The sequence below is a fragment of the Equus caballus genome, chromosome X, assembly GCF_041296265.1.
Source record: "Equus caballus isolate H_3958 breed thoroughbred chromosome X, TB-T2T, whole genome shotgun sequence".
Lineage (NCBI taxonomy): Eukaryota > Metazoa > Chordata > Mammalia > Perissodactyla > Equidae > Equus > Equus caballus.
In genome coordinates, this window is record NC_091715.1 from 81,549,658 (window position 1) to 81,575,867 (window position 26,210).

The 26,210-nt window shown below is 34.0% G+C and overlaps 1 protein-coding gene across 1 annotated transcript in view; it reads left to right on the forward strand.

The window, feature by feature from the left end:
* KLHL4 (kelch like family member 4) overlaps nt 1-26,210 on the forward strand; it is a 108,938-nt gene that overhangs the window by 53,902 nt on the left and 28,826 nt on the right. Inside the window, exons 2-6 of the mRNA XM_001500704.6 lie at nt 10,865-11,032; nt 12,092-12,228; nt 15,278-15,474; nt 19,520-19,732; nt 22,391-22,577. Of these exons, the coding sequence (XP_001500754.2) occupies nt 10,865-11,032; nt 12,092-12,228; nt 15,278-15,474; nt 19,520-19,732; nt 22,391-22,577 (902 nt within the window). The remainder of the gene's footprint in view (nt 1-10,864; nt 11,033-12,091; nt 12,229-15,277; nt 15,475-19,519; nt 19,733-22,390; nt 22,578-26,210) is intronic.

Here is a 26,210-nt window from a genome sequence, read left to right on the forward strand (position 1 = left end):
GCAAACCCACAAAAGATGCATGCCCAGAAAAGCCCTGAGAAGACCTCAAACCTTCATGCTGGGCAGATTAGGGAAAGACTTCCCTCACACAGAGCCATTATGCAAAGATTAGGGAAGGTGGCTGTTCTTCCAAAGGCCGAATTTTAACAAAAGATCACAAGGCATACAAATAAACATGGAAATATGGCGCATTCAAATGAAACAAAATAAATATCAAGAAACTGACCCTAAAAAAACAGATTTTGGACTTTTTAGACAAAGAATTTAAACAACTTCCTTAAGCATCCTCAAAGAGCTAACAGAAAACACAGAAAAAGAACTAAAGGAAATCATAAAAACAATATATGAATATAAGAATATTGAGATAGAAATTATTTTAAAAAACAAACAGAAATTCTGGGTCTGAAAAATGCAATACTGAATTGAAAATTCACTAGAGGGCTTCAACATCAGACTCAAACCAGCATAAGAAAGAATCTGTGAACTTGAAGACAAGTTTATGAAATTATCAAATCTGAAAAACACAAAGAAAACAGAATGAAAAACAGTTAATGAAGCCTTAGGGATTTATGGGACATCATCAAACAGACCAGTGTATTCATAACTGAAATCCCAGAAGAAGAGGAGAGATTAAAAGGGGCAGAGAGCCTCTCTGAAGTAATAATGGTAGAGAGCTCCCCAAATTTGAAGAAAGATATAGATTTGAAATACACGTAGCTAAATGAACTCCAAGCAGGATAAACTCCCAAAGAGACCCAGACAAGACAAACTGTAATCAAACTGTTGAAAGTGAAAGAACATTTTGAAAGCAGCGGGAAGTGACTCATTCACATACAAGGAATCATCAATAAGATTATCAGTAGTTCCCTCAGCAGAAAACTTGCAGGACAGAAATCAATGGGGTGATATATTTAAAGTACTGAAAGAAAATAAAACTATCAACTGAGAATTCTCTATCTGGCAAAACCATCCTTCAAAAATGAGGGACAAATTAAGATATTCCCAGATAAACAAATACTGAGACAGTTTATTACCACTAGACCTGCCCAACAAGAAATGTTAAAGAGAATCCTTCAAGTTGAAATGAAATGATGCTAGACAGTAACTCAAAGCCAAACAAAACATAAAGTTCTCAGACAAAGAAAGATGCATGACAATATAAAAAAGTATTATTGTAATATCAATTTATAACACTATTTTTTATTCATCTACAGGATTTAAGAAGTCAAAACCATAAAAAATGATTATAAATCTATAGTTATGGGAATCCAATACATAAAAATGTAATTTGTGAAGTCTATAACAAAAAAGGAGGGACACAGTTGTAACAGAATAGAGTTTTTCTACATGATTAAAATTAAGTTCGGATCAGATTACAATATATTATGACTTTAGGATGTTTTATGTAATCTCCGTGGTAACCACAAAGAAAATATCTATAGAATATTCATATTAAACTAAATAAACTTTAAGTCAAAAACTGTTACAAAAGACAAAGAAGGTTATACTGATAAAAGGGTCAATTCACCAATAAGATATAATAATTATAAAGATAGAAGCAACAAACAACACAGCTCCTAATTAGATGAAGAAAACATTGACAGAATTGAAGGGAGAATTATGTGGACCTACAATAATATTAGGAGACTTCAATACCCCAATATCAATAATCCATATAATAACCAGACATATGTTCAATAAGGAAATAGAGAAGAACACTATAGAATAATTCAACCTAACAGATATATACAGAGCAATCCACCAAACAATAGAAAAATAGTGATTTTTTTCTTAAGTGCTTGTGGAATATTCTAAAGCTTAGATCATATCTCAGACTGCGTAATATCCTAGTAAGTTTTAAAGATTGAAATCATACAGAGTATCTTTTCTGATCACAATGGCGTAAAATAGAAATCAATAGCAGAAGAAAAATTAGCAAATCCACAAATATGTGTAAATTACAATATGCTCTTAAACAACCAAAAGGCAAAGACAAAATCACAAGGGTAACTAGAAAATATCTTGAGCTGATGAAAATGAAATTTCAACATACCAAAACATTGGATGCAGCAAAAGCAGTGCTAAGAAGATAATTTATAGTTATAAACGTATACAGTAAAAAAGAAAAAGGATGTCAAATCAAAAAGCTAACTTCATTCCTTAAATAAAAAAAAGAACAAACTAGATCTCAACAGAAGGAAAGGAATAATACACATTAACACAAAAATAAATAAAATCATAATAAAAAACCAATAGAGAAAACCAATGAAATCAAGAATTGGTTCTTTCAAAATATCAACAAAATTGGCAAACCTTTCTCTGCATTGACTAAAAAGAAAGAGAAGATTCAACTAAAATCTGAAATTAAAAGAAAAGACATTACTATTGATTTACAAAAATAAAAAACATTATAATTACTATCATCAATTGTATGCCATCTTTGGATAACCAAATAAAGTGGATAAATTCCCAGAAACAAACAACCGGACAAGAATGAATCATGAAGGAACAGGAAATATGAACTGACTTATAACTAGTAAAAGGTGAATGAATCAGCAATCAATAACCTCCCAACAAAGAACAACCCTGGACTACATGGCTTCACTAGTGAATTTTACCAAATATTTAAAGAAGAATTAATACTAATCCTCTTCAGACTCTTTCAAAATATTGAAGAGGAGGTAACATTTCCAAACTCATTTCCCTGATTCCAAAGCCAAGGTACCACCAGAAAAGAAATCTTAGACTAACATTTCTTGTGACTATAGATGCAATATTCTTCAACAGAATACTAGCAAACAGAATTCAGTAGCATGTTGAATAAATGATACACCATCATCAAGTAGGATTTATTCCTGCAATGCAAGATTGCATTTCAGTATATGCACTCAAATATGTAGCTTTGGATTAACGTTTTTCCAAATATTTTCATTAGCCTTAGTTTTAATATGTGGGACTACTCAGTAAGCACATGTTTCCAATAAGCATCTTTTTTGTTGAGGTTTATAACGTTATATAAATTTCAGGTATACATCATTATATTTTGAGTTCTGTGTAGACTACATCATGTTCACCACCCAAAGACTAATTACCATGCATCACCATCCACAGGTGCCCTATTACTCCATTTGCCTTCCTCCCTCTCCCACTTCCCCTCTAGTAACCACCAATCTAATCTCTGTATGTGTTTGTTTGTTGTTGTTGTTTTTACCTTCCACTTAGGAGTGAAAGCATACAGTATTTGACTTTCTCCTTCTGACTTATTTTTCATAGCACAACACCCCCAAAGTCCATCCACGTTGTGGCAAGATCTCATCTTCTTTTATGGCTGAGTAGTATTCCATCGTGTGTATATTTTAGTTTCATATCTTTGTGCTCAGAAAAGATGCATGGTATTATTTCAATCTTAAATTTATTGAGACTTGTTTTGTGGCCTAATACTGTAATATGTCCTAGAGATGTTCTATGTGCATTCAAAAAGAGTGTGTCTTCTACAGTTTTTGGATGGAATGTTTTGTATATATTTATTAAGTCCATTTGGTTTAATGTGTTGTTTAAGGCCACCGTTTCCTTATTGATCTGTTTGGATGATCTATCCATTGGTATAAGTGGAGTCTTGAAGTCCCCTACTATTATTATTATTGTCAATTTCTCCTTTTGTTTGTTAATAATTACCTTATATATTTAGGTGCTCCTATGTTAGATGCATAGATATTTACAAGTGTTATATCCTCTTGTTGGATTGTTGCCTTTATCATCATGTAGTACCCTTCTCCGTCTCTTGTTACAGTTTTTGTTCTAAAGTCTATTTTGTATGATGTAAGTGTTGCTACCCCAGCTTTCTTTTTGTTTCCATTTGCGTGGAGTATCTTTTTCCATCCTTTCAGTTTCAGTTTCTGAGTGTCTTCAGGTCTGAAGTGTGTCTCTTGTATGCAACGTACATAATTTATTTTTTTATCCATTCAGGCACCCTATATCTTTTGTTTGGAGCATTAGGTCCATGGACATTTAAAGTAGCTATTGATAAGTATGTGCTTATTGCTAGTTTGTTACTTTTTTCTGGGTATTTTTTTAAATTGCTTTTTTTTTATTAAGGTTATGAAAGTTAACATCCTTGTGAAATTACAGTTGTAGATCATTATTAGTCATGTTGTAGGTACACCACTTCACCCCTAGTGCCCTCCCCCCACCCTCCTTTCCCCTGGCAACCACCGATCAGTTCTCTTTGTCCATATGTTAACTACCACCTATGAGTGGAGTCATACAGAGTTCGTCTTTCTCTATCTGGCTTATTTCACTCAACATAATACCCTCAAGGTCTATCCAAGTTGTTGTGAATGGGACGACTTTGTCCTTTTTATGGCTGAGTAGTATTCCATTGTATATATACCCCACATCTTCTTTATCCAATCATCAGTTGCTGGGCACTTAGGTTGGTTCCATGACTTGGCTATTGTGAATAATGCTGCGATGAACATAGGGGTGCATGGAACTTTGGAATTGCTGATTTCAGGTTCTTAGGATAGATACCCAGTAGTGGGATGGCTGGGTCATAAGGTATTTCTATTCTTAACTTTTTGAGGAATCTCCATACTGTTTTCCGTAGTGGCTGCACCAGTTTGCATACCCACAAACAGTGTATGAGGGTTCATTTTTCTCCACAGCCTCTCCAACATTTGTCACTCTTGGTTTTGGATATTTTTGCCATTCTAACAGGTGTAAGGTGATATCTTAGTGTAGTTTTGATTTGCATTTCCCTGATGATTAGTGATGATGAGCATCTTTTCATGTGTCTATTGGCCATCCGTATATCTTCTTTGGAGAAATGTCTGTTCATGTCCCCTGCCCATTTTGTAATTGGGTTGTTTGATTTTTTATTGTTGAGTTGTGTGAGTTCTTTGTATATTATGGAGATTTACCCTTTGTCGGGTAAATAACTTGTGAATATTTTTTCCCAATTAGTGGGCTGTTTTTTTGTTTCAATCCTGTTTTCCCTTGCCTTGAAGAAGCTCTTTAGTCTGATGAAGTCCCATTTGTTTATTCATTCTATTGTTTCCCTCATGTGAGGGGTCATGGTGTCCAAAAAGATTCTTTTGAAGCTGATGTCACAGAGTGTACTGCCGATATTCTCTTCTAGAAGACTTATTGTTTCAGGCCTAATCTTTAGGTCTTTGATCCATTTTGAGTTTATTTTAGTAAATGGTGAAAAAGAATGGTTGATTTTCATTCTTTTACATGTGACTGTCCAGTTTTCCCAGCACCATTTGTTGAAGAGACTTTCTTTCCTCTATTGTAGGCTCTCAACTTCTTTGTCAAAGATTACCTGTCCATAGATGTGTGGTGTTTCTGGGTATTTTAATAGTTCTTCTCTGTTACTTTCTTCTTCTCTTACTCTCTTCTCTTGTGATTTGATGGATTTCTTTAGTAGTATGTTTCAGTTCCTTTCTCTTTATTTTTTGTGTGTTTAGTGTAAGTTTTTGGTTTGTGATTACTATGAGGTTCACATGTAATAACCTATGTAAATAACCTATATTAAGTTCATGGTCTCTTAACTTTGACTTCCTACTAAAAGCCCTACACTTTTACTCCCCACACACACAATTTTATGTTTTTGATATCACATTTAACCTATTTTGTGTGTATGTGTATCCCTTAACCTCTTACCATGGAGATAGATATTTTTAGTACTTTTGTCTTTTGACCTTCATACTAGCTTTATAGGTGGTTATCCACTCCTTTTACTGTATATTTGCCTTTACCAGTGATATTTTTTCTATGATAATTTTCTTATTCCTATTTGTGGTCTTTTCTTTTCCACTAAAATAAGTCCCTTTAACATTTCTTGTAAAGCTGCTTTAGTGGTGATAAACTCCTGTAGTTTTTGCTTTTCTGGAAAACTCTTTATCTTACCTTCCACCCTGACTGATACCCATACTGAATAGAGTATTCTTGGCTGTATTTTTTCCTTTCAGCACTTTGAATATATCGTGCCACTCCCTTCTAGCCTGTAAGGTTTCTGCTGAGAAGTCAACTGATAGCCTAATGGGGTTTGCTTTCTGTGTAACTTGTTGCCTTTCTCTTGCAGCTTTTAGGATTCTCTCTTGATCTTTAATTTTAGATATTTTAATTATAATGTGTCTTGGTGTGGGCCTATTTGGGTTTATCTTGTTTGGTATTCTCTGTACTTCCTGTACCTGGATGTCTGTTTCCTTCCATAGGTTATGAAGTTTTCAGTTATTATTTCTTCAAATAAGTTCTCTGCCCCTTTGTCTCTCTCTTCTCCCTCTGGGACACCTATAATACACATATTAGTGCACTTGATATTGGCCTAGAGGTCCCTTAGATTGTCCTCATTCTTTTTAATTCTTTTTTCTGTTCAGCTTTGGTGATTTCCTCTACCCTTTTATCCAGATCACTATCATCTATCATATATCATCTCGGTTGTGCTGAATCTAAATGTCAGGATCCCTATTGTAGCATAGAACCCCTGCTAAGATACCCTCACTCCTCCAGGAAAAGCTTAGTACCTTTAAGATTGCTCCTGGCTGGGAAGTACTGCAACTAGGGTGTGATATTTTTCCTCAGCAGAGATGCATTTCTGCCTCTTCCACCCCTGTCAGTGTTGTCCCTTGTGAGGGTTCTTTTTATCCAGGTTCCAGATTGCTCTCAGAGGAATTGTTCCACAGGTAGTTGTAGATTTATTGTGTCTGTGGGAGGAGATGAGTTCAGAGCCTTGCTACTCTGCCATCTTCCCCAAAGTAAGCATTTAAACTGCATCTCTGAGTGCTTAAAGAAAGATTTCTAACAATAATCCTTGACTTCTCAATTTCTTATGAGCCCATTTTGAATGCTGAGCACTTGCTTGGAGAATATAATGTGGCTTGTATATTGTATGACACTATGGGCATTTAAGGAAACATTATTTGTTTAGTTTTCTGTTTTCATTAGAGTCTATTTGAAGCATCCTGGTAGGAGAAGAGTAATTGTATTTAGGACAACTGATTTTTTAAATTCTGTTTTGGTTTTTATTTTGGTTTACAATTCTCATTCACACGTTCAATGTCATCCTAAATTTATTTTATATTTATATTTTATTGGGTTAGTATATACACATATATTTCCTTTTTCCATCAGCTGAGAAAACCTAGAAGCCGTAACACAGAGTCACAACGAGCATATCTAGTGCTCAGATCTTGATTTCTAAGATGCTTCTCCAATAAAAGGAACTAAGCCTTCTTGGAGAAATGGCTGATTCTACAGAAGATGAACCTAGGGTAACTTCTAGTGTCAGAAAGTAAGGAAGTGCTGAAAATAACCCCACAATGATTGGGTATGTGAAAGGGACACAGGAGCCAACTGCAAGAGCTCTCAGTGACCAAAGCTGGAGCAATTTAAGCAACAAAATTAATAAAGTAGTACTGGATTATAAGCCAAAGTATAAAAGAAATATCCATGAGTTGATACTGATATAAAAAATAATTAGACAGAGAGATGAGAAAAGACATATCCAATGCAGTAGAATTCCAAATAATTTACGTAACTACTCTACCTTCAAGGGGGTAGACTATAATGTCTCTTACTCCTTAAGTGTAGGCTGCACATAGTGACTTCCCTTCAAAGAGAATAGGATGGAAATGGGGCAAAAAGAGTACCTTTACAGTGAAGAAACTTGACAAACACTACCTCAGCCAGGTGACCAATGGTAACATCAACAGTGGTCAGTCATGTTGACAGAATGCATCCTTACTATAATGTGATGAGAATGGTATTTTACCTCTTTGGTCTTCCTACTGAAAATCCAGAACCCCACCTAATTGTGAGAAAAAAGCAGACAAATCCCAATTGAGGGAAATTCTATAAAATACCTGAACAATACTCCTCAACATTTTCGGCATCATCAAAAATAAGGAATGTCTGAGAAACTGTCACAGCCAAGAGGAGCCTAAGGAGATATGGTGACCAAATGTGGTATCTGGATGAGATTTTGGAATAGTAAAAAGACATCGAGTAAAAAGTGAAGAAATTGAAATAAAATATGGACTTTAGTCGACAATGATGTATCAACATTGGTTTATTAATAGTAAAAAGTGTACCATACTAACATAAGATGTTAATAATAGGGGAAACTGAGTACGGGTATATGATAACTCTCTGTCATCATCTCAATTTTTTTGTAAATCTAAAACTGTTCTAAAAAGTAATGTTTAAAAATAAACACAATTTTTGGTATGGTAAAATTTCATTAAAATAATGGTGCTTTGCAACAATAGCCCAAATTTCCCTCCTCTTTCCCAGAACTCAATAAATTTACTCATTTTGCCACAGTAAAAAAACGTTAATATAGAGTAATGTTTAGTCACTGAAATTTGGCTTGAATATTAAATCAGCAATTATATGTTGATTGTGTGCCAAAGCATTGTATTAGGTGCATTCGTATAAAAAAATTTATACATAGTCCCTGCTTTCAAAGGCCTAAAAAACTAATTGTAGAATTAAAGGAGAGACAAGAGTTTCTCAAACTTGGCATCATTGACATTTTGAGCTGAATAATTCTTTATTGTAGAGGGCTTCCTTGTGCATTAAAAGATGTTTACTAGCATCTCTGGCCTCTACCTGCTTGATGCCAGTAGCACTCTTCTTTAGTTGTAACAACCACAAATGTCCTCCTACTTGTGAGAACCAAAAGTAAAGAATTCTCTGTACTTCTCAAATTTTCTGTAATCCTATAACTGCTCAAAAAAAAAAGTTTATTAATTAAATAAATAACAGTTCAAAACAAAAAGTTTTTAAAGATATTTTTGGAAATAAGTACATTTTCGTAGTTAGGAGTAACTTAACTCAAGACAACATCTGTACAGAGGCTTTCGTGTACATTTTCTCATGTAATCATCTGAAGAGCCCTGTGACATAAGCTTTATTATTGGTAATATTGGTATATGTATTATTTTCATCCCTATTTTGTAGGAGAAAATTAATGCTGAGAAAGATAAAGTGACTTGCCCTAGATCACTCAGCTTGTGAATACAAAAGCAGGAACTAAATCCAGGCATTAATGCTCTTTTCACTCCATCATGCTGCCTCCCATGTCACAATTTAGTTGTCATACAGTGAAGAAAAGGGAAGAACATTCTCTTATGCAGTGGCTTCCATTGTAACTTTTGACCTGATATTACAGTATCTAAAATGGGGGCAAGAGAACTGCAAGTTATATGCTCTGGGAAATTATAAAGAACAGGTTAAGTTTCAACAGACTAGTTTAATTGTCGATTTGCTTGTTTGATATATTTTATTATGTTCTTAGATAATGATCAAGAGTAGATTACAATATTTTTATATTTTTAGATTAATATGTCTGTTATATTTTGGATGCTATAATTTGATCTACCAATATCTCTTTGAATAATAATTTTTTATTTCTCGATGAGACACAAGATTACTCCTTCAGAATATGCCCCTCTCCAATACAGGATGGAGTATATGTGAAGTTAGCTAAGGTAATTAGACTTCAAATGTTTGCCTCAATGTGAATCAAACATTACTTGACCAGAGGAAAGATGAGGATAAGTGAGTTAAGTGAAACCTGAATGCTTTCCAGTCTGTGGTGCCAAGGGACTGTTCCTTTCCAAAACAAATAAACAAGCACATTTTGTAGCAGGCAATTTTTAGGGATATTCATACCATGTTAGCCTGATTATCTATACAATATTGTGATTGAATGTTCCAAGGAGTCTTTAAAGGTTTAGAAGATTCAGAGATGAATCATATATTTGAATTAAACAGACAAAGAGAGTAATGTCACCCTGGACCTTGTCTTCAAAAAAACACAGTCTGAGTTAGGGGTGGGGGAAACTAAAACTAATCCCAACTGGTGGCTGGAAAATGATGCCTAGAAGCAAGAAAGGTAACAAGGAAAGTATTTGTGTGTTCATCCAACCATCAAATTTTTAAGCTTCTACTGATTGTAAGCCTCTATGTACTTGTGTTAGTATTTAAATTTCACCATTGTGTGATGTGCTTTCATTATTATAAATTCAACAGTCGTCATATTTGCCTAAATAGTCAAGGGTTCAAACTTTTAGTTAGAAGATGAACAAGTTCTGGGGATCTAGTGTACAGCATGGTGACTATAGTTAACAATACTGTATTGTATACATGAAAATTGCTAAGAGAACAGATCTTAAGTGTTCTCACCACACACACAAAAAATCGTAACTATTGAGGTGGTGGATGTCTAACTAACCTTATTGTGGTAATCATTTCAGAATACATACATAGATCAAATCATCTCGCTGTACACCTTAAACTTATATGTGCTGTATGTCAACTATATCTCAGTAAAGCTGGAAAATAGATATAAAAGATAGAAATATGTATATTTTCTTGATGGGACTGACATATTGTAAAGAATGTTATGGAACTCAGGCTTGAGATTCTTCAAGCAGAAATATTTCTGATGTGTAATGAGTACTCCATGGAGAAGCTTCAGGACAATCAAATTTTAGAATATTTTGAATCATGCCTACAATTTCATGCCTAATGATGTAATTGTGATACCAATAAAAATCAAAGAAAGAGGCTGGTATTTTGAAGTTTATGTTTGGGCATATAACAGTTACCACTAGCCCTGCAGCTGAACCACATATAGTTATGGTTCCATTTCAGATATAAATACTGTGCATGACACTTTACTGTAATGGAAGGTTAGGCACTAATCATAGTGAAATATTTAAGATCAAAGGACAAATTTTAATTTTACTTTAATCCAATATATTTCTTTTAAAAGTTGATGTGCCTAAATTTCTAATGGGCATTTGCACACTTACTAAGAGAATAAACCATATTCTCACTCTTACCTCCCTCTCAGATTAGATACACAACGTCCTGAAGAAATGAATGCCAACACGTCTGAGGAGCAGTTCCTTGCTGTAAACCATGCAGAGCAAACTCTCCATAAAATGGAGAACTACTTGAAAGAGAAACAACTCTGTGATGTGCTACTCATTGCTGGACACCTTCGAATCCCAGCCCATCGGTAAGTATCCTTATGCAGACAGAACATTTGGTGAGTATAGCAAGTATGGATGAAAAAGAATCAGTCCATTGATTACAAATTGGAACATTAAGGAAAATATATTTTTCCCCCTCTTTGTCTGAATTGTTGGTATTATTTTCTCTTTTTTTTTCATTTATTTATTTTCGGAGGTACATCATAATATATTTTGAATTCTGTGTAGATTACATCATATTCACCACCCAAAAACTAATTATAGTCCATCCCCTCACATGCCAGCTTAATCACCCCTTTTGCCCTCTCCCCTCCCCCCTTCCCCTATGATAACCATCAATCCAATCTCCAATGCTATGTGTGTGTTTGTCGTTGTTTTTATCTTCTACTTATGAGTGAGATCACATAGTATTTGACTTTCTCCCTCTGACTTATTTCACTCAGCATAATACCCTCAAGGTCCATCCATGTTGTCACAAATGGCCGGATTTCATCATTTCTTATGGCTGAGTAGTAGTCCATCGTGTATAAATATCACATCTTCTTTATCCATTCTTCCCTTGATGGGCACCTAGGTTGCTTCCAAGTCTTGGCTATTGTGTACAATGCTGCAATGAACATAGTGGTGCAAGTATCTTTATGCCTTTGTGTTTTCAAGTTCTTTGGATAAATACCCAGCAGTGGGATAGCTGAATCATATGGTAGATCTATCCTTAATTATCTGAGGATACTCCATACTGGTTTCCATAGTGGCTGCACCAGTTTGCACTCCCACCAGCAGTGAACAAGTGTTCCCTTCTCTATCTTCCTATATTTATAAAGCATTAGTATATAGGATCCATTTCCCTGTGTGATATTTAGAAGAGCTAAACTTTAGAGAAATTGATGAAGAAAAACAGCACTAACCCTCTAAACGAAAATTGACTGACTTAATCTGCTTCTTTAATTTCACCACACTTTACTGAACTGAGAAAGATTTACGCAGAAAACAGACTCACCAGTGTCACAGACTTACTGACGGTATTTCATGCTTTTCAATGAGATTATGGACTGATTTAAGTTCCTATGAAACATTCGTGTTTCCAGGTTGGTTCTCAGTGCAGTGTCTGATTATTTTGCTGCAATGTTTACTAATGATGTGCTTGAAGCCAAACAAGAAGAGGTCAGGATGGAAGGAGTCGATCCTAATGCACTTAATTCTTTGGTGCAGTATGCCTACACAGGTAAGTGCTCGGCATGTATTAATTCATTCAATACTCATAATAACCCTACATTATATAACTCGCATTATTATTATTCCTACTCTACAAGTGAGAAAACTGAACGATAGACCAGTTAAGTAGCTTTCCTAAGGTAATAAGGGGCAGAATCAAGATTTAAATTCAATACTACATAAGAGCCGGAGATAAATAATATGCTATAAAAATTTTTGACCATGAGAGAATAGAGCTATTTTAACACAGAGATACAAGAACGTATCTCTTTCCCTCTTGAATAGTGTGGGTACATTCTCATTTGTAAAAATGAGAGTGTAAGGGGGATATTCCAACTCTACATTAGAGATTTAGTCAGTCTCTTCCTTTGAAATAATAAAGTCATATTTACTCAAACTATAAAACAAAGGTAACAAGATGAGTTTGGGGGCCAAGAAGTATTTATTTCTTTATTCCAAGTTTATTGAAGAATACTTGACTAATGTAATTGTATATATTTAAAGTATAAAAAGTGATTTGATATACATATACGTTGTGGAATGATTACCAAGATCAAGATAATTACTGCATACATCATCTCAAATAATTAACTTTTTGTGTGATGAGAATGCTTAAGATATATTCTCAGCAACTTTGAAGTATACAGTACCCAATACAGTGTTATTAATTGTAGTCACCATGCTATATATTAGATCCTCAGAACTTACTCATCTTATGAAAGTTTGTACTCTTTGACCTACATTTCCACATTTCCCCCACCCAGCCCCTGGCAACCACCAATCTACTCACTGTTTCTAGGAAATCAGCTTTCTTTTTTTTTTTTAGATTCCATGTACAAGTGATACCATACAGTATTTATCTTTCTCTCTCTGGCTTATTTCACTTAGGATAATGCCCTCCAGGTTCATTCGTGTTGTCACAAATGGCAGGGTTTCCATCTTCCTTATTGCTGAATGTAGTCCACTGTGTATATAGATACCACATGTTCTTTTCCCATTCATCCATCGAAGGACATTTAGGTTGTTTCCATATCTTGGCTATTGTGAATAATGCTGCAATAAACACGAGAGTGCAGATATCTCTTTGAGATTCCGATTCCCTTTCCTTTGGATTGTAGTTCTACTTTTTAATTTTTTCATGAACCTGTATACTGTTTTTCATAATGGCTGTGCCAGTTTACATTCCCACCAACAGTGCACAAGGGTTCCCTTTTCTCCAGAGCCTCGCCAACATTGGTTATCTTTTGTCTTTTTGCTAATAGCCAGGTGTGAGGTGATACCTCATTGTGTTTTTGATTTGAATTTCCCTGATGATTAGTGATTTCGAGTGCTTTTTCATGTACCTATTGGCCATTTGGATGTCTTCTTTGGAAAAATGTCTATTCAGGTTCTTTGCCCATTTTTTAATTGGGTTACTTGCTTTTGTGCTATTGAGTTGTATAAGTCCTTTATATATTTTGGATACTAACCTCTTATCAGATATATGGTTTGCAAAAGTATTCTGTCATTCTGCAGGTTGCCTTTCCAATTTATTTTTGTTTCCTTTGCTGTGCAGAAGCTCTTTAGTTTGATGTAGTCCTGCTTGTTTATTTTAGCTTTTGTTCCCTTTGCTTTTGGTGTCTTATCCAAGAAATCATTGCCAAGACCAACGTCACGGAGCTTTTTCACTGTTTCCTTCAAGGAGTTTTATAGTTTCATTCATTAAGAAATGAATATTCTTAGCATAATACCCTCAAGGTCCATTCATTTTGTCGCAAATGGCAAGATTTCATCTTTTTATGGTTGAATAATATTCCATTGTGTATAAATACCAGTCTATTCCATAGAAGTTGAAATATAATGATATACACCTGAAATTTATATAATGTTATAAATCAATGCGACCTCAATTTAAAAAGGTATAAACAAAGAAATTAATATTCTTCTTAATAACCAGGCCAAGTTTCAATGTCTATAGCAGGTGGCTCTTTAAATCTGAGTCTGAGAATAATTCATACTTCTCTGGGTTCCATGAGATATGGACAGGGCTCTTGCTTCAAAATCCAGGAAAAGAAACACTACAAGAAAGTCTGCTGATGGACTGGACCCCCTTTACAACATACTTTAGAGATTGAACCAAATATAGAGCATCTCACAGTATGTATTACGCTTTTCTTTATGGTTATGGAACCATATACAATACATATTAAGGTATTTTACAAGGTAAAATTATAAAGGAATAGTTTATGGTTTATATAATCCACATGAAATATCATTCTTTATAACTTACCTATAGCTTGGCTAAAACAAAAAAGTAGAATATAACTTATCAAAATAACTTAAAACATTTGCAATTATTCATCAATAATGCTTGTTCCAAAAATAATACAGATATGTCAGTATAAAGGGAACAGCTTAAATTGCTCTAACCTCATTTTTAAAAATTCTTTAAAGCATTTTTAAACAAAGCTTGTTTTTTATACCTAAGAAAATAATCATCATATAAGCAGTTCTTTATTTGAGGACTCTTGGCAAGATTTTCTTTCTTTTGAGACAGTGACAGGCATCAACTTGAGGGATAATATTTGAGCAAAGCCATCCTTATCAGCTAATAAATGCAGATGCAAAAATATGGACCTATAAGCTCAATGCTCTTCTTATTTGCCAAGATATTTTTCCACACAAATGACAGTTACCTGTATGGCCAATTGCATGATCCTTATACAATATGACATAATGCTCCTCAAGTCATAATGTAGATAGTTTTTGATATAAGATTTAGATGCAGGTCTAAGGTGATAAAGAAGCAACAATTTGCTGTTCTTTGCAATGATGGCATTCACTGTTCATGTGCTACAGCTGTTTTTGCTAATCTAGTCTGGCTCCCTTCAGCCATCTTATTACTATTTATACAGAATCCCTTGCATATGTTGGCCTCAAAAGGTATTCCCTGAGTGGTTACTATACACTAGAAAAGATAGCCCTAGTAATGAGAGAAATTTAAAAATTCACCTATCTAGCATGTTTGTCTCTTACTTTGTGGAACATAGAATCATTCTTTACTTTTTCAAACCATCCAGGTGTCCTGCAATTGAAAGAAGATACTATTGAAAATTTGCTGGCTGCAGCTTGTCTCCTGCAGCTGACTCAAGTCATTGAAGTCTGCTCCAATTTTCTCATAAAGCAACTCCATCCTTCAAACTGCTTAGGGATTCGATCATTTGGAGATGCCCAGGGCTGTATGGAGCTCCTGAATGTGGCACATAAGTATACAATGGTAAAACCAATTGCTTCAAATTAACTTGTAATAATAATATATTAACACAATATCTAACTTACTGATTTGTTTACTGATATGTATGTGTGTGTGTGTATATATATTATAAAACCTTTCGTAAGTAAAGACTATAATGTTGAGATAAAAGTAAAAGACAATGTAAACATATAATTTGCAAATGACTTCTACAGAATAGATATTAGATAAAAATATTTGTCTGGTTGAGCTGTACCCAAGCAAGATTCTCATTTTTGAAACTAAAAAGGTTTAATTAAATCTCAAAGCTTGGAGAAATGGGAATACTGCCAAAAATTAAATTGTACAAGTACATAGTTCAAGTAGAATCCACACTATTAAGAAAACATAACTTCCCTGATGTTTCTGCACTATTAGAAGTTTAGTTTGTGAAATTGTACAAATTATGATTTCTAATGAAAGTTAAATATTCAATAAGAAAAACACTAACATTGATGGAGAGATATTAACTGGAAGAGCTTAAGAACTATCATAATTAGTAAGTCAGACAATTCTACTGAATGGACTCTTTATGTCTTAATGAAAACATGTATTTTGGCTAAAAACAATTTGCAGTTCAATTCTTTAACTTAACTAACTTAAAATCCCTCTTAATTCTATTAGTAATTATAATAAATGAACATGTTTGTATGTGTTAATATGAATCAAGTGACAGTGACATGAAATATAGATTGGGGAAACAAGAAAAAGTAGACAGAGGATATTAAATGAACCTTTACCATTAACGCTAATAATTCCCTGATGTAAAGAAGAAAATTAACTTTTTAACCTCTGAAGTAGGGAATAATACAAGAGATGGATCTTTCTGTGAAACCCAACCAAAAGACAAATATTTCGAGCTAAGAATATTGGTATAGTTTTTTAAAATTCAAAAATAAAAGGTGAGTACATAAAAGTGAACAATAGAGAAATACTTAAAAATAACAAATTAAATTAACAGTACAACTTTAGGATCAAGATGTGTATAAATAAAGAGTATTTTTCTAGAGTTTTATACAGACCTTAAAATTTTCAAATTTCTAATATTTGAATTCTCTAAAAATTTCTTATAAAACTTGCCCCCTCTTCTTCCCACTCCTACTCATTGTTCAAAATTTGAAGTTTCAAACATATTGCTAGGACAATACGATTATGTGGAGAGTCATATTATAATGAGTTGGCATTTTAACATATGTCACTTAATTATGCTATTTATATTCCTATGTCCTAAATACAGATGCCATAGAATCTATAGGAACAGCAGTTATATAGTTCAAAGGTTAATCTTACCACAAAAGCCAAACATGAAAGCTTCCTGTTAAATTACTTAAATTCTTGAGCTAAGTATTAACAGTTTCCTGTCTGGTATCTTACTCTTGCAGACAAAACACATTCTGATAAACAGCTTGAATTATTTTTGTTGCTCAAAATGAACTTGTCTTCCTTTTCCTATTATGTGACTGAAACTGAGTGTTAAAGCAGGATGTGCATAAGAACACAATACTGTTGTCTCCTTTAGTTATTTTAGTGTCTATTATAAATGCGGTAAAATAAGTAAAAGCCTTGCTATAATAATGCTTTTGTAATACTGTATTGATAGTATAAAATGCAAATAATTATAAGGTCTAAGAATAATGTTAAACTCTAAGGATTCAGTTATAGTCATTTGAATTGTAGTTTGAGTAAAACAGATTGCCCTCCCTGATGTGAGTGGGCCTCATTCAGAAACGCCCTCACAGACACACATAGAATAATGTTTGGACAAAAGTCTTGACACTCCATGGCTCAGTCAAGTAGACACATAAAATTAACCATCACGATCACATAAATAGTAATCTGCATTGATGAAACATTCGTCAAGTATGCTATATTGATTTAATAAGTTTAACAACAATGTAAGTGTGGATTTAAAACAATGATTATCAAACCAAAGGTACAAAAGAAGATTCTTGGGAAGGTTCAAGGAAGAAAGTGTTTGTCTTGAAATTAGGAGCAAAATAATTCCAAAATAAAACAATTTAAAATTAATCTTTAAGCTTAACTAAATATTTCTCTACAGTACTAGATACTGCAGTTGCCACATGTACTTTAAACCAACACACTTATTTTTATTTAGATTAATTTACTATATTGCCAAGAAATTTTCAGTAGTTTCATCAGGCAGCCACTCTGAAGCCATAACAAATCTAATAAAAAATATAATTTCTGGCTATACCTAAATATGACCATCATATAAACCATTTTAATCATTTCTTAACTTTCTCAAATGTATAACCAAATTTGATAGAGTGTACTATGATCCACATCAGCTATTAAGTAGGTTTTACACACTGGGCCAATCTCCCTTTCTCTCTCTCTCTTGCTTGATCATTCTCACTCTCATTATTTTCTTTTCGTTCATTGGAGAGTGGATAGAAAGGAGAATGAGACATGGGGTCTTCCATTAATATTGGCACAGTTTCAGAGTTTACATACACTACCAGTAATAGATAACCATACGTTTTAGAGTGCTGTATCTTTTTCTTAACCCTCTCATAAAAATTATGTCACTTACGAAATGCAGTTGCAGTATCAAATGAAATGAAGTAGACCTGAAGGCTTAGGTTTGAGTCCATACTTTGCCATTTACTACACAGGATATCAAACAATTCATAATAGCCTGTTTTCTCATCAGAATAATTCCACCTCCCACAAAATCACTTTGGTGATGACTTAATGTTTGTGAAAGAAATCCGTAAAGTGTGAAGTGCTGTACCAGTGTAATGTATTATTACTTGTAGTACTATCTCCATTATTTTGCTATAGGTGAGAAAGTTTTCAACCAGGGACCTCTAGTACAGTAAGAACAGTAGTTCTTTCTCAGTTGTTTGACTTAGTCACAAGAGTGCTCTTTGTCTAAACAGGCAAGTTAACTTGGAATTTATGGTATCAGAGCTTCCTGATGGGTCTATCAAACTTGATGATTGTTGCATGGATAATTTTGCTGTTAGGCTAACTCAGTTCCACAATGACTAAACTCAAGTGGAGCTGAGGGTGTAATTTGATTTATCCAGATCCCCCAGTTATTCAGAGGCTGTCTTAAGCTGTTCCCAGAATATCTACTTATTGTGCAACATGAGTCACCCACTAAACATGTTTATCTCCATTTCAGAAATATAGTACATTTTATTGCATTTAAAGCTTGAGATCTTTACTATGAAAAATGTTGGAAATGATAAATGTGCTGTCAAAGAAAAATATGTAACATTATAATTCAGAAAAAATATAGTGGTGTTTTGATGAAAAAAATTAAAACACGGCTGCCTGATATTTGATACTTAACAAAATACAAGACAGCACAATGATAGAAGGGAGAATTGAGGTATAATATATAAAAATTGGAAGACAGCTCCTCCCCCCAAAAAATAATTCCATAGGAGTTCCTGTTGGATTATGCTAAATCTATAGATCGTTATCCATTGTAAAAGATACCTTTTCCTTGGTTAATAGAAGATCCTGCTCTTCCATAAGAGAAGAGTTTTTCTTCAAGTTTTTCTTCAATCTCTTTTTCTCATCTCAAAGGAATTCACTATATTGCTCCCTAAAATGCATAGCCAGAACTACCTCTCCCATGCCCTCAAGATAGCCTCCACCCTGAAAACTTTCAGTCTTTCTCTTAAGGTTTTTAACTAAAGATCAACTTGACATTATTTATTCAGTTCTGGAGTCATAAACTCTTTGTCACCCACAACAGCTGGGAGTGAAAAGCACTGGTATCAACTCACACACTAGCCATGTGGCCTGTGAAGGAAGCAGTTAAGGCCTTTCCTTGTGTTCAATAAATAATTCCCAGTGGGACCATTTGGCTCCTCAGCTTCAGAAGGCTTCCTCATGCCCCCATCATGGGCAGCCATAGCACCTGTTTGTTATAAAGGCATATATCTGTCTCCTTGGCCTTTTCTGAAGTTTAACGAAGTGATAATGCTTTGATATGCTTATTTTGTTAAGAAGTTTCTAAAGTACAAAGTTTCAGAAGACCTTTCTTTTCTAGGAACACTTCATCGAGGTAATAAAGAACCAAGAATTCCTCCTGCTTCCAGCCAATGAAATTTCAAAACTTCTGTGCAGTGATGACATTAATGTGCCTGATGAAGAAACCATTTTCCATGCTTTAATGGAGTGGGTGGGACATGATGTGCAGACTAGGCAACGAGACCTAGCGATGCTGCTTTCTTACATCAGACTGCCTTTACTTCCACCACAGGTATGGAAATTTACCCAGGTAATGAAAATTATAGTTCTAAACTACCACTAGGCATTAATCCATTTCTTATTTGTCTAATTTTATTTTATTCAGAGGCTTTCTGGTAATTGGAGTATATAGGATTTGTTTCGCAGAAGGACATATCCAGCCTTCAATTAGCAATGATAATGATGAAGAGAGAAGAAATAAGGATTAAAAAAAAAAAAACCCTACAGATAATCCCTTAACTTCAGCATTCTCATTAGTTTCAGTTTTCTCTCTCACCAAACAGCACTTGTAACAAGGAGAGAAAATGACTAGGCTAACTCTTTTTCTTTTCCTGCCCACTTTCTAGGCAAGGTGATAATAATCAGCACAGTAATATCCCAGAGGAGACTCTAGGAAGGAGTTAGATTCTGGATAATACTTACTAACATGGGTAATTAGCTGCTATGATTGAAAGCATACTATAATGGTTTCAGATGCACTAGAGCATCATTATAATGGCATCTTCATCATGCATGCTGAAGGATTGTAGTAAAAATGATTCTAAACACAAACACCCTTCGATATGATTCAGGATTGACCTACCTAATACTGAATTTTAGTATGTGAAGTTTAGTGAGGTGTGGAGTGCAGTCCCACTACATAATTCTACCATTGGTATAGCCACAATTTTTTCTCTGTAGCAATTTGATCAATTTACTATTGATATATATATATGACATATGTACATTGTACATATATATATGACACATAGACACATGTGTATACATATATACACATACATGTCATATATGTATGAATATATTGCACATATGCACACTTCATATATTATACAGCCTGTAGCTAAAGACCTCAAACATTATCCACATTGGAATTCTGGAGGGGTCTTATCTGGACTTAGTGGATCAGTAGTTTCATAAACATTAAAATTAATCGATTTTCAACAAAATTGCTAATTAAATCCCAAAATTGAAAAATAGAATGCTAATTTGCTGATTATTTCTCTACATTTTTTTTTTACTATAAGCAATGAAAGAACATTGACTGCCCTCCTGGGTATAGCAAATTTATTCAAAAGGGCAAGGCAATAGCAGCACCAAAAAAGAGAAACATTGAAATACACAGTAATTTTAGATGCAAGGTTGAGAATCTATAGAAATTTTGTTTGTGTGAATGTGTGAACACTTATATGTGCTATTCTCAGAGAGAGTCTGTGTAATTAATCAGATTCTCTAAGGCATTACTATTCAACATGTCCCTGGACCAGCAGCATAGCATTGCCTGGGAGCTTGTTAGAAACTCAGCTCCTCAGGCCTCCATCACAGATCTATTGAAACAATTTCTGGGGGTGAAGTCAAGGAATATGTGTTTTAACAAGTTCTCCAGATTATTCTTAGATATGCAAAAATTTGAGATGCACTGGTGTAAAGGATCAGAGGCCCTTATCTTTACACTGGTTTAAGTCTATATAACATTCTTTCAGCAAAGTGCTTAGTTTGGACTTCTCTTACTTTGTTGGAATGAGACTAAATTTCCAGCCCAAATATACAACCCACTCCTGAGTCTATCTTTTGCATAGAATATAGACTATGTGAACTTTTCCTGATGATGGTAGTGGTGGGCAACGGCATACAAAATATAGATTTTCGAAAACAATTTTAAAAAATGACCTTAAACAAATATTCCAGAAATGAAATATATGAAAAGAATGGTGATAGATCTCTAAAGAATATTTTCAAAAGAAAAAAAGTTATATAGCCCAGTTGTCAAACCTAATTTAAGCAGCATATGCATTAAGGAAATGCCTGGGGTCTCACCAGCCAAGTCAAAATAATGATCCATCAGAGATTACAGGAAACTTCAGGGACATTTTACAGAGTGAGATTAGTGCCTCCATTCCAGCAACCTCTTGCTATTTCTCTTAATGTCCTATGACACTGTGGGCCCCAAACTCCAAGAAACCAAGCTAAATGATCCTTAGTAAAATTCTGAAACAAACTCTTAATTCCTCCTCAACTCATCTCAGGAAAATTAGCTTTTATCACATTCAGTTAGGATCTTATTGTCTACTAGGCAATGATGATTAGAAAGTATTGATCATCTCCTATTGCTGATGTATTGACTAGTTACTAACACGTGTACTTTACTGATGTACACGGGTGCATGTACAGATAAAAAGCACCTGCTTTCAGAATACTTTACAGAAGTGATTTGATGATAAAGCTGCAGTCCTCTATGGGTGATATTTTAACTGGGCATGTTTGTACCATCTCCCCTAAATCCACCAAAAAGGTGACTGCTTCTCTAGCTGCATGCAGTAGACTGGGAGATGCTTGCTTTGTGCAGACATAGCCGTTCATTTTAATAGCTTTCAGTAACACATTTTGTGAGTGCCGTTTCACTTTCATTCCTTGGGGTTATAGATGTACATATTCCAAAGATGAATAAATATGTCAAACAAATCTGCAGAGATCATTAGCTACCACCAAGAGGCTTTTAATCATTTTAAATCATAACTGAACATAAAAATATGTTACTAAGTGACTTAAAATATTAAATAATAACACTTCTACATTTGACTTAGCTTGAGTTTTCTCCAGTTATATAAATGAAAAGATATTCTTTCTAATGGTGGGCTCTTCATTTCACATACCATTCCTCATTACTTTTTAGTTACTGGCAGATCTTGAAAACAACTCCCTGTTTACTGGTGATCTTGAGTGTCAGAAGCTCCTGATGGAAGCTATGAAGTATCATCTCTTACCTGAGAGAAGACCTATGATGCAGAGCCCTCGGACGAAGCCTAGAAAATCAACTGTGGGAGCACTTTATGCTTTGGGAGGCATGAATGCTGTGAAAGGTAACAGGAACAAATTAATTAATTTAGGAAGTTATTCAAAAAAGAAGATATACTCTCAACACTCTCCAAATTATAAGGGTGGCATTAAAGCCGTATTTAAATGTGTATCTAAAGCTAATTTTCCTAAATAGGGTACTTTATGTAATTTTGTGACTTCCTTTTTTTTTTTGGAACCTTATGGAATATGACTGTTTAATTTGTGTTGGCTAATTAAATACTTGTATTTTATGGCAGCAATTTTTAAATTAGAGTATTTGCTTTGCAATATATCTTTTCAGGGAAAACTTATTTAAGCTGTATCATGAATGGAAGGGGCAAGGTCCTCCAAATTTGTTTTTTGAAACTGAAGAATGTCCTCTAACTCCTTGCTGTCAGTTTCCTGTTACATGCTCAAAGGCCAATTACAAAGAATCTTGAAGTGTTGACAAGAAGATCAGCAATTCAAATCTGGGAATAAAGTAATAATTTTACATAAGAAATTTATCAAAGGGAAATGTTTCCAAAGCCATCTTCTCTACCCTGAACCCTTCTTAAAACCTATTTTTGTATACCTCTGCATTTTCACACTTGACTTCTCAGTCATAGACCCATGTTGGCAAAACAGTGATGCAAGGATTTTGTAATTAAGAGTTGGCCGTGTAGGAAATAAAATCAACCCACTTAAAATTTGCCAAATCGTACATAGATATGTCATTTGACAACTTGCATAAAATGATGCAAAAGTCAGAGTTCTGTGCTACTGGAAACTGATAGTTTTCTTTTGATATATGCAACTGGAAATTGGAAGGCTATATAGGAAATGTGCCAATTAATCATAAACCTGTAAAACAAAAGCTTGCAAATGGGATTATTTCCAAAGTAGTAGAGTACCTTCACAGAACTAGTGTTCTTCAGAAAATAACAAATACAAATGAGATCCTATAATTAATCTCAAGTCTGGAAACTTGATACTTTATTGCATTTTGTTGAATAGAATGAATATTAGCAGCATTTTAAAAGGTGTCTTGTTTGATATTTAAATTAAAAGGTTACTAAATACAAAATGTAAGCATAGTTATCCTTAGTTTCTGATTTTTTTAAAAAAGCCTAACCTGCAATGTGAGAAATGGAAAATTTTGTGTTTGTCTGGATTTTGTGTTTGTTTTCTATTTTTTTTCTTTTTTCAGGCTCCTGTTGTTTAAGTTAATGTTACATAAATGAATGTGTCACAAAAAAATGGTAGCACGTATCTATAACTACTTAACAGTTTCTAAAAAGGAGTGTAATGTGAACCTATAATCCCTGACTCTATTAGCAGTTTGATATGTAAGGAAATAAGGCCATTATTTTGAGACTCGTTGAGTACCTAGTGTATGGAGACATAAAAGGCTATATGGGACGTTGCAGACAACTACAATAATAGTAAAAACTACTATTTTTGAGTACCTGATATTTGATTGGCATTCTGCAAACATCATTTGTAATTCTTACAACAATGCTACAAGATTACCCCAGTTTTGCAGATGAGGAAACTAAAGCCCTTATGGTTAGATAGCCAACCCAAGGACAAACATCTAGAAAGACTGGAAATGAAATTCTTACTCTCTATGTTCCTTTTTGCTATACTGACACTATTTTAGAAGAAAGAGCAACAACAAAACTGACCTCTCTCTTTGAGGGTCTTAGAATCTACTGAAGAACCAGGGTGAGCACTTAAGAACCAATAAAGAAATAAAGAAAAAAACTAAGTATGGCAAAAACATTAAAGGAGTAGCATATATCTATATAAATCAGTATCACATTTTAAAAACTTACCAATTTACACTCACAAAGCTGTAACAAAGAATTTGTATCATATGCCTTTTCTTACAGAGTTTTTTCATTTATCTTTTTTTAAAGATACTTTTTAAACTTTCACCTTTTGATGTCTAGGAAATACAGTACTTCCTCAGTCTTTAATTTCCTCTCTGACTCATACAGTAAACTTGGAATTAGCTACTAAATATAGAGAGCACACAAGTGGCTCGAGTTAACTATAATTCCTACCATGTATATTAAAAGAATCATCAGAAAGTTGTATGATCACAGAGTTAAAATTTAAAAATGATCAAATGGTAAACTTTGGACTTTTGTACATACAAGGTATTCATTAACTTTTCATTTATTAAAAAACAATTAATTCTTAGAGATAGTATGGCAGGGGACAAATTAAAGGCTAATGTGGTCATTTTTAGATCATTTAAAAAGTAGATGGAGGAAATCACTAAATCAGATATATTCACAACCACAGGAACTATCATGTTCCCAACAATACTACAAAGTTTGGATGGTTTTGTTCCTTCTTGAATAGATCATAAATGAGGGTTAAAAAGGAGCTTAGAAATGAATTGCGAAACAACATTTGCAATGTTTTAGGGCAGAAGGTCAATTTACAGAGAACAGTTACAAAGTGGGTCCTAAGAAGAGAGATCAGTAAAAAAATCTAAGTTTCCCTATCAGTATAGAGCTGCCATAGTAAGTCAGCTAGAGGGCTTACATTTTGATTAGTTGGAACAAAAGTGGAGGTGGGCAAATGGGCTGAAAAAATCTTCAGAATTCAAGATCCAGAACTAACAGTCATATATGTTTATAGATGCAAATAAGAAATGTGGGATAAATTTACCTTCTATATTTAATCTAATGCCTGGAAAAAATTAACCTGGCATAAAGCAGACTTCTACATCCTTTCAGTGTATAAATCTTCTATGTAAAGCTGATTAATGTAGTTTTGTAGAGTTTCCTAATTACTTCACCATTAATATCTCCATAATCTTAATAATTAGTGCAGCCAAGCCTTCACTCCAAATCTAAATTGGCACTTTGGTAAATTCCTAAAGAAAAGAGTATGAAATAAAAAGTTAAAATAGGAAGGAACAGATAGGAAACAGATTTAGGAAGATTGTGTGTCTTTGTAGGTATTCCAGTTTTAACAGTATCATCCAGAGCTATTTAGTGGAGAAAAGATACTCTGCTAGGTGGTGTTATTTGACTTCTCAGCAGTAAATGTAGTCAATAGAGCAATTGCTGATCTGTAAGTCAGCTTTCAGCCAAATCCACATTATCAGTGAAAGATGTAGGGATTAAAGAGAAAGAGTAAATGAATGCCTGAATATTCACAAGTCTTTATTGTGAAAACCCAAACTCTTGAGACATATAAATACTTATAGTGCCCTATTCACCAGAAAATATTTAAAATTAGAGAAAAGTAACAGTTTCCACTAATCCAATATATACAGAAAAGCTTTCAGAAGCAGCCATAGATATAATATATAGTACTCTGCTTAAATTTTGACTTGACACGAGCCTATATCATAGCCTTATAATTGGCTATTAGATACACTTCGGATGTTAACCATATTTGCATCATAACTAATGGATTATATTTTCTCCACAAATTTCCAAGTAGAAGAACAACTGAAAAGTTTTTTTGTTTATTCCTATGATTGGCTTTATGCAATTGGAATAAATTCCCTAAGGCTGTCACAAGTTGTCTTGGGTACATTGTATGCCTGAATACTAATTCTTTCATTTTAACCTTGGTTAGTCAGAAACTTCCCCTGTTGTGCAACGTCAACTTTTACCAAAAAATAGCAGCAGCAAAAAAAAAAAAAAGCA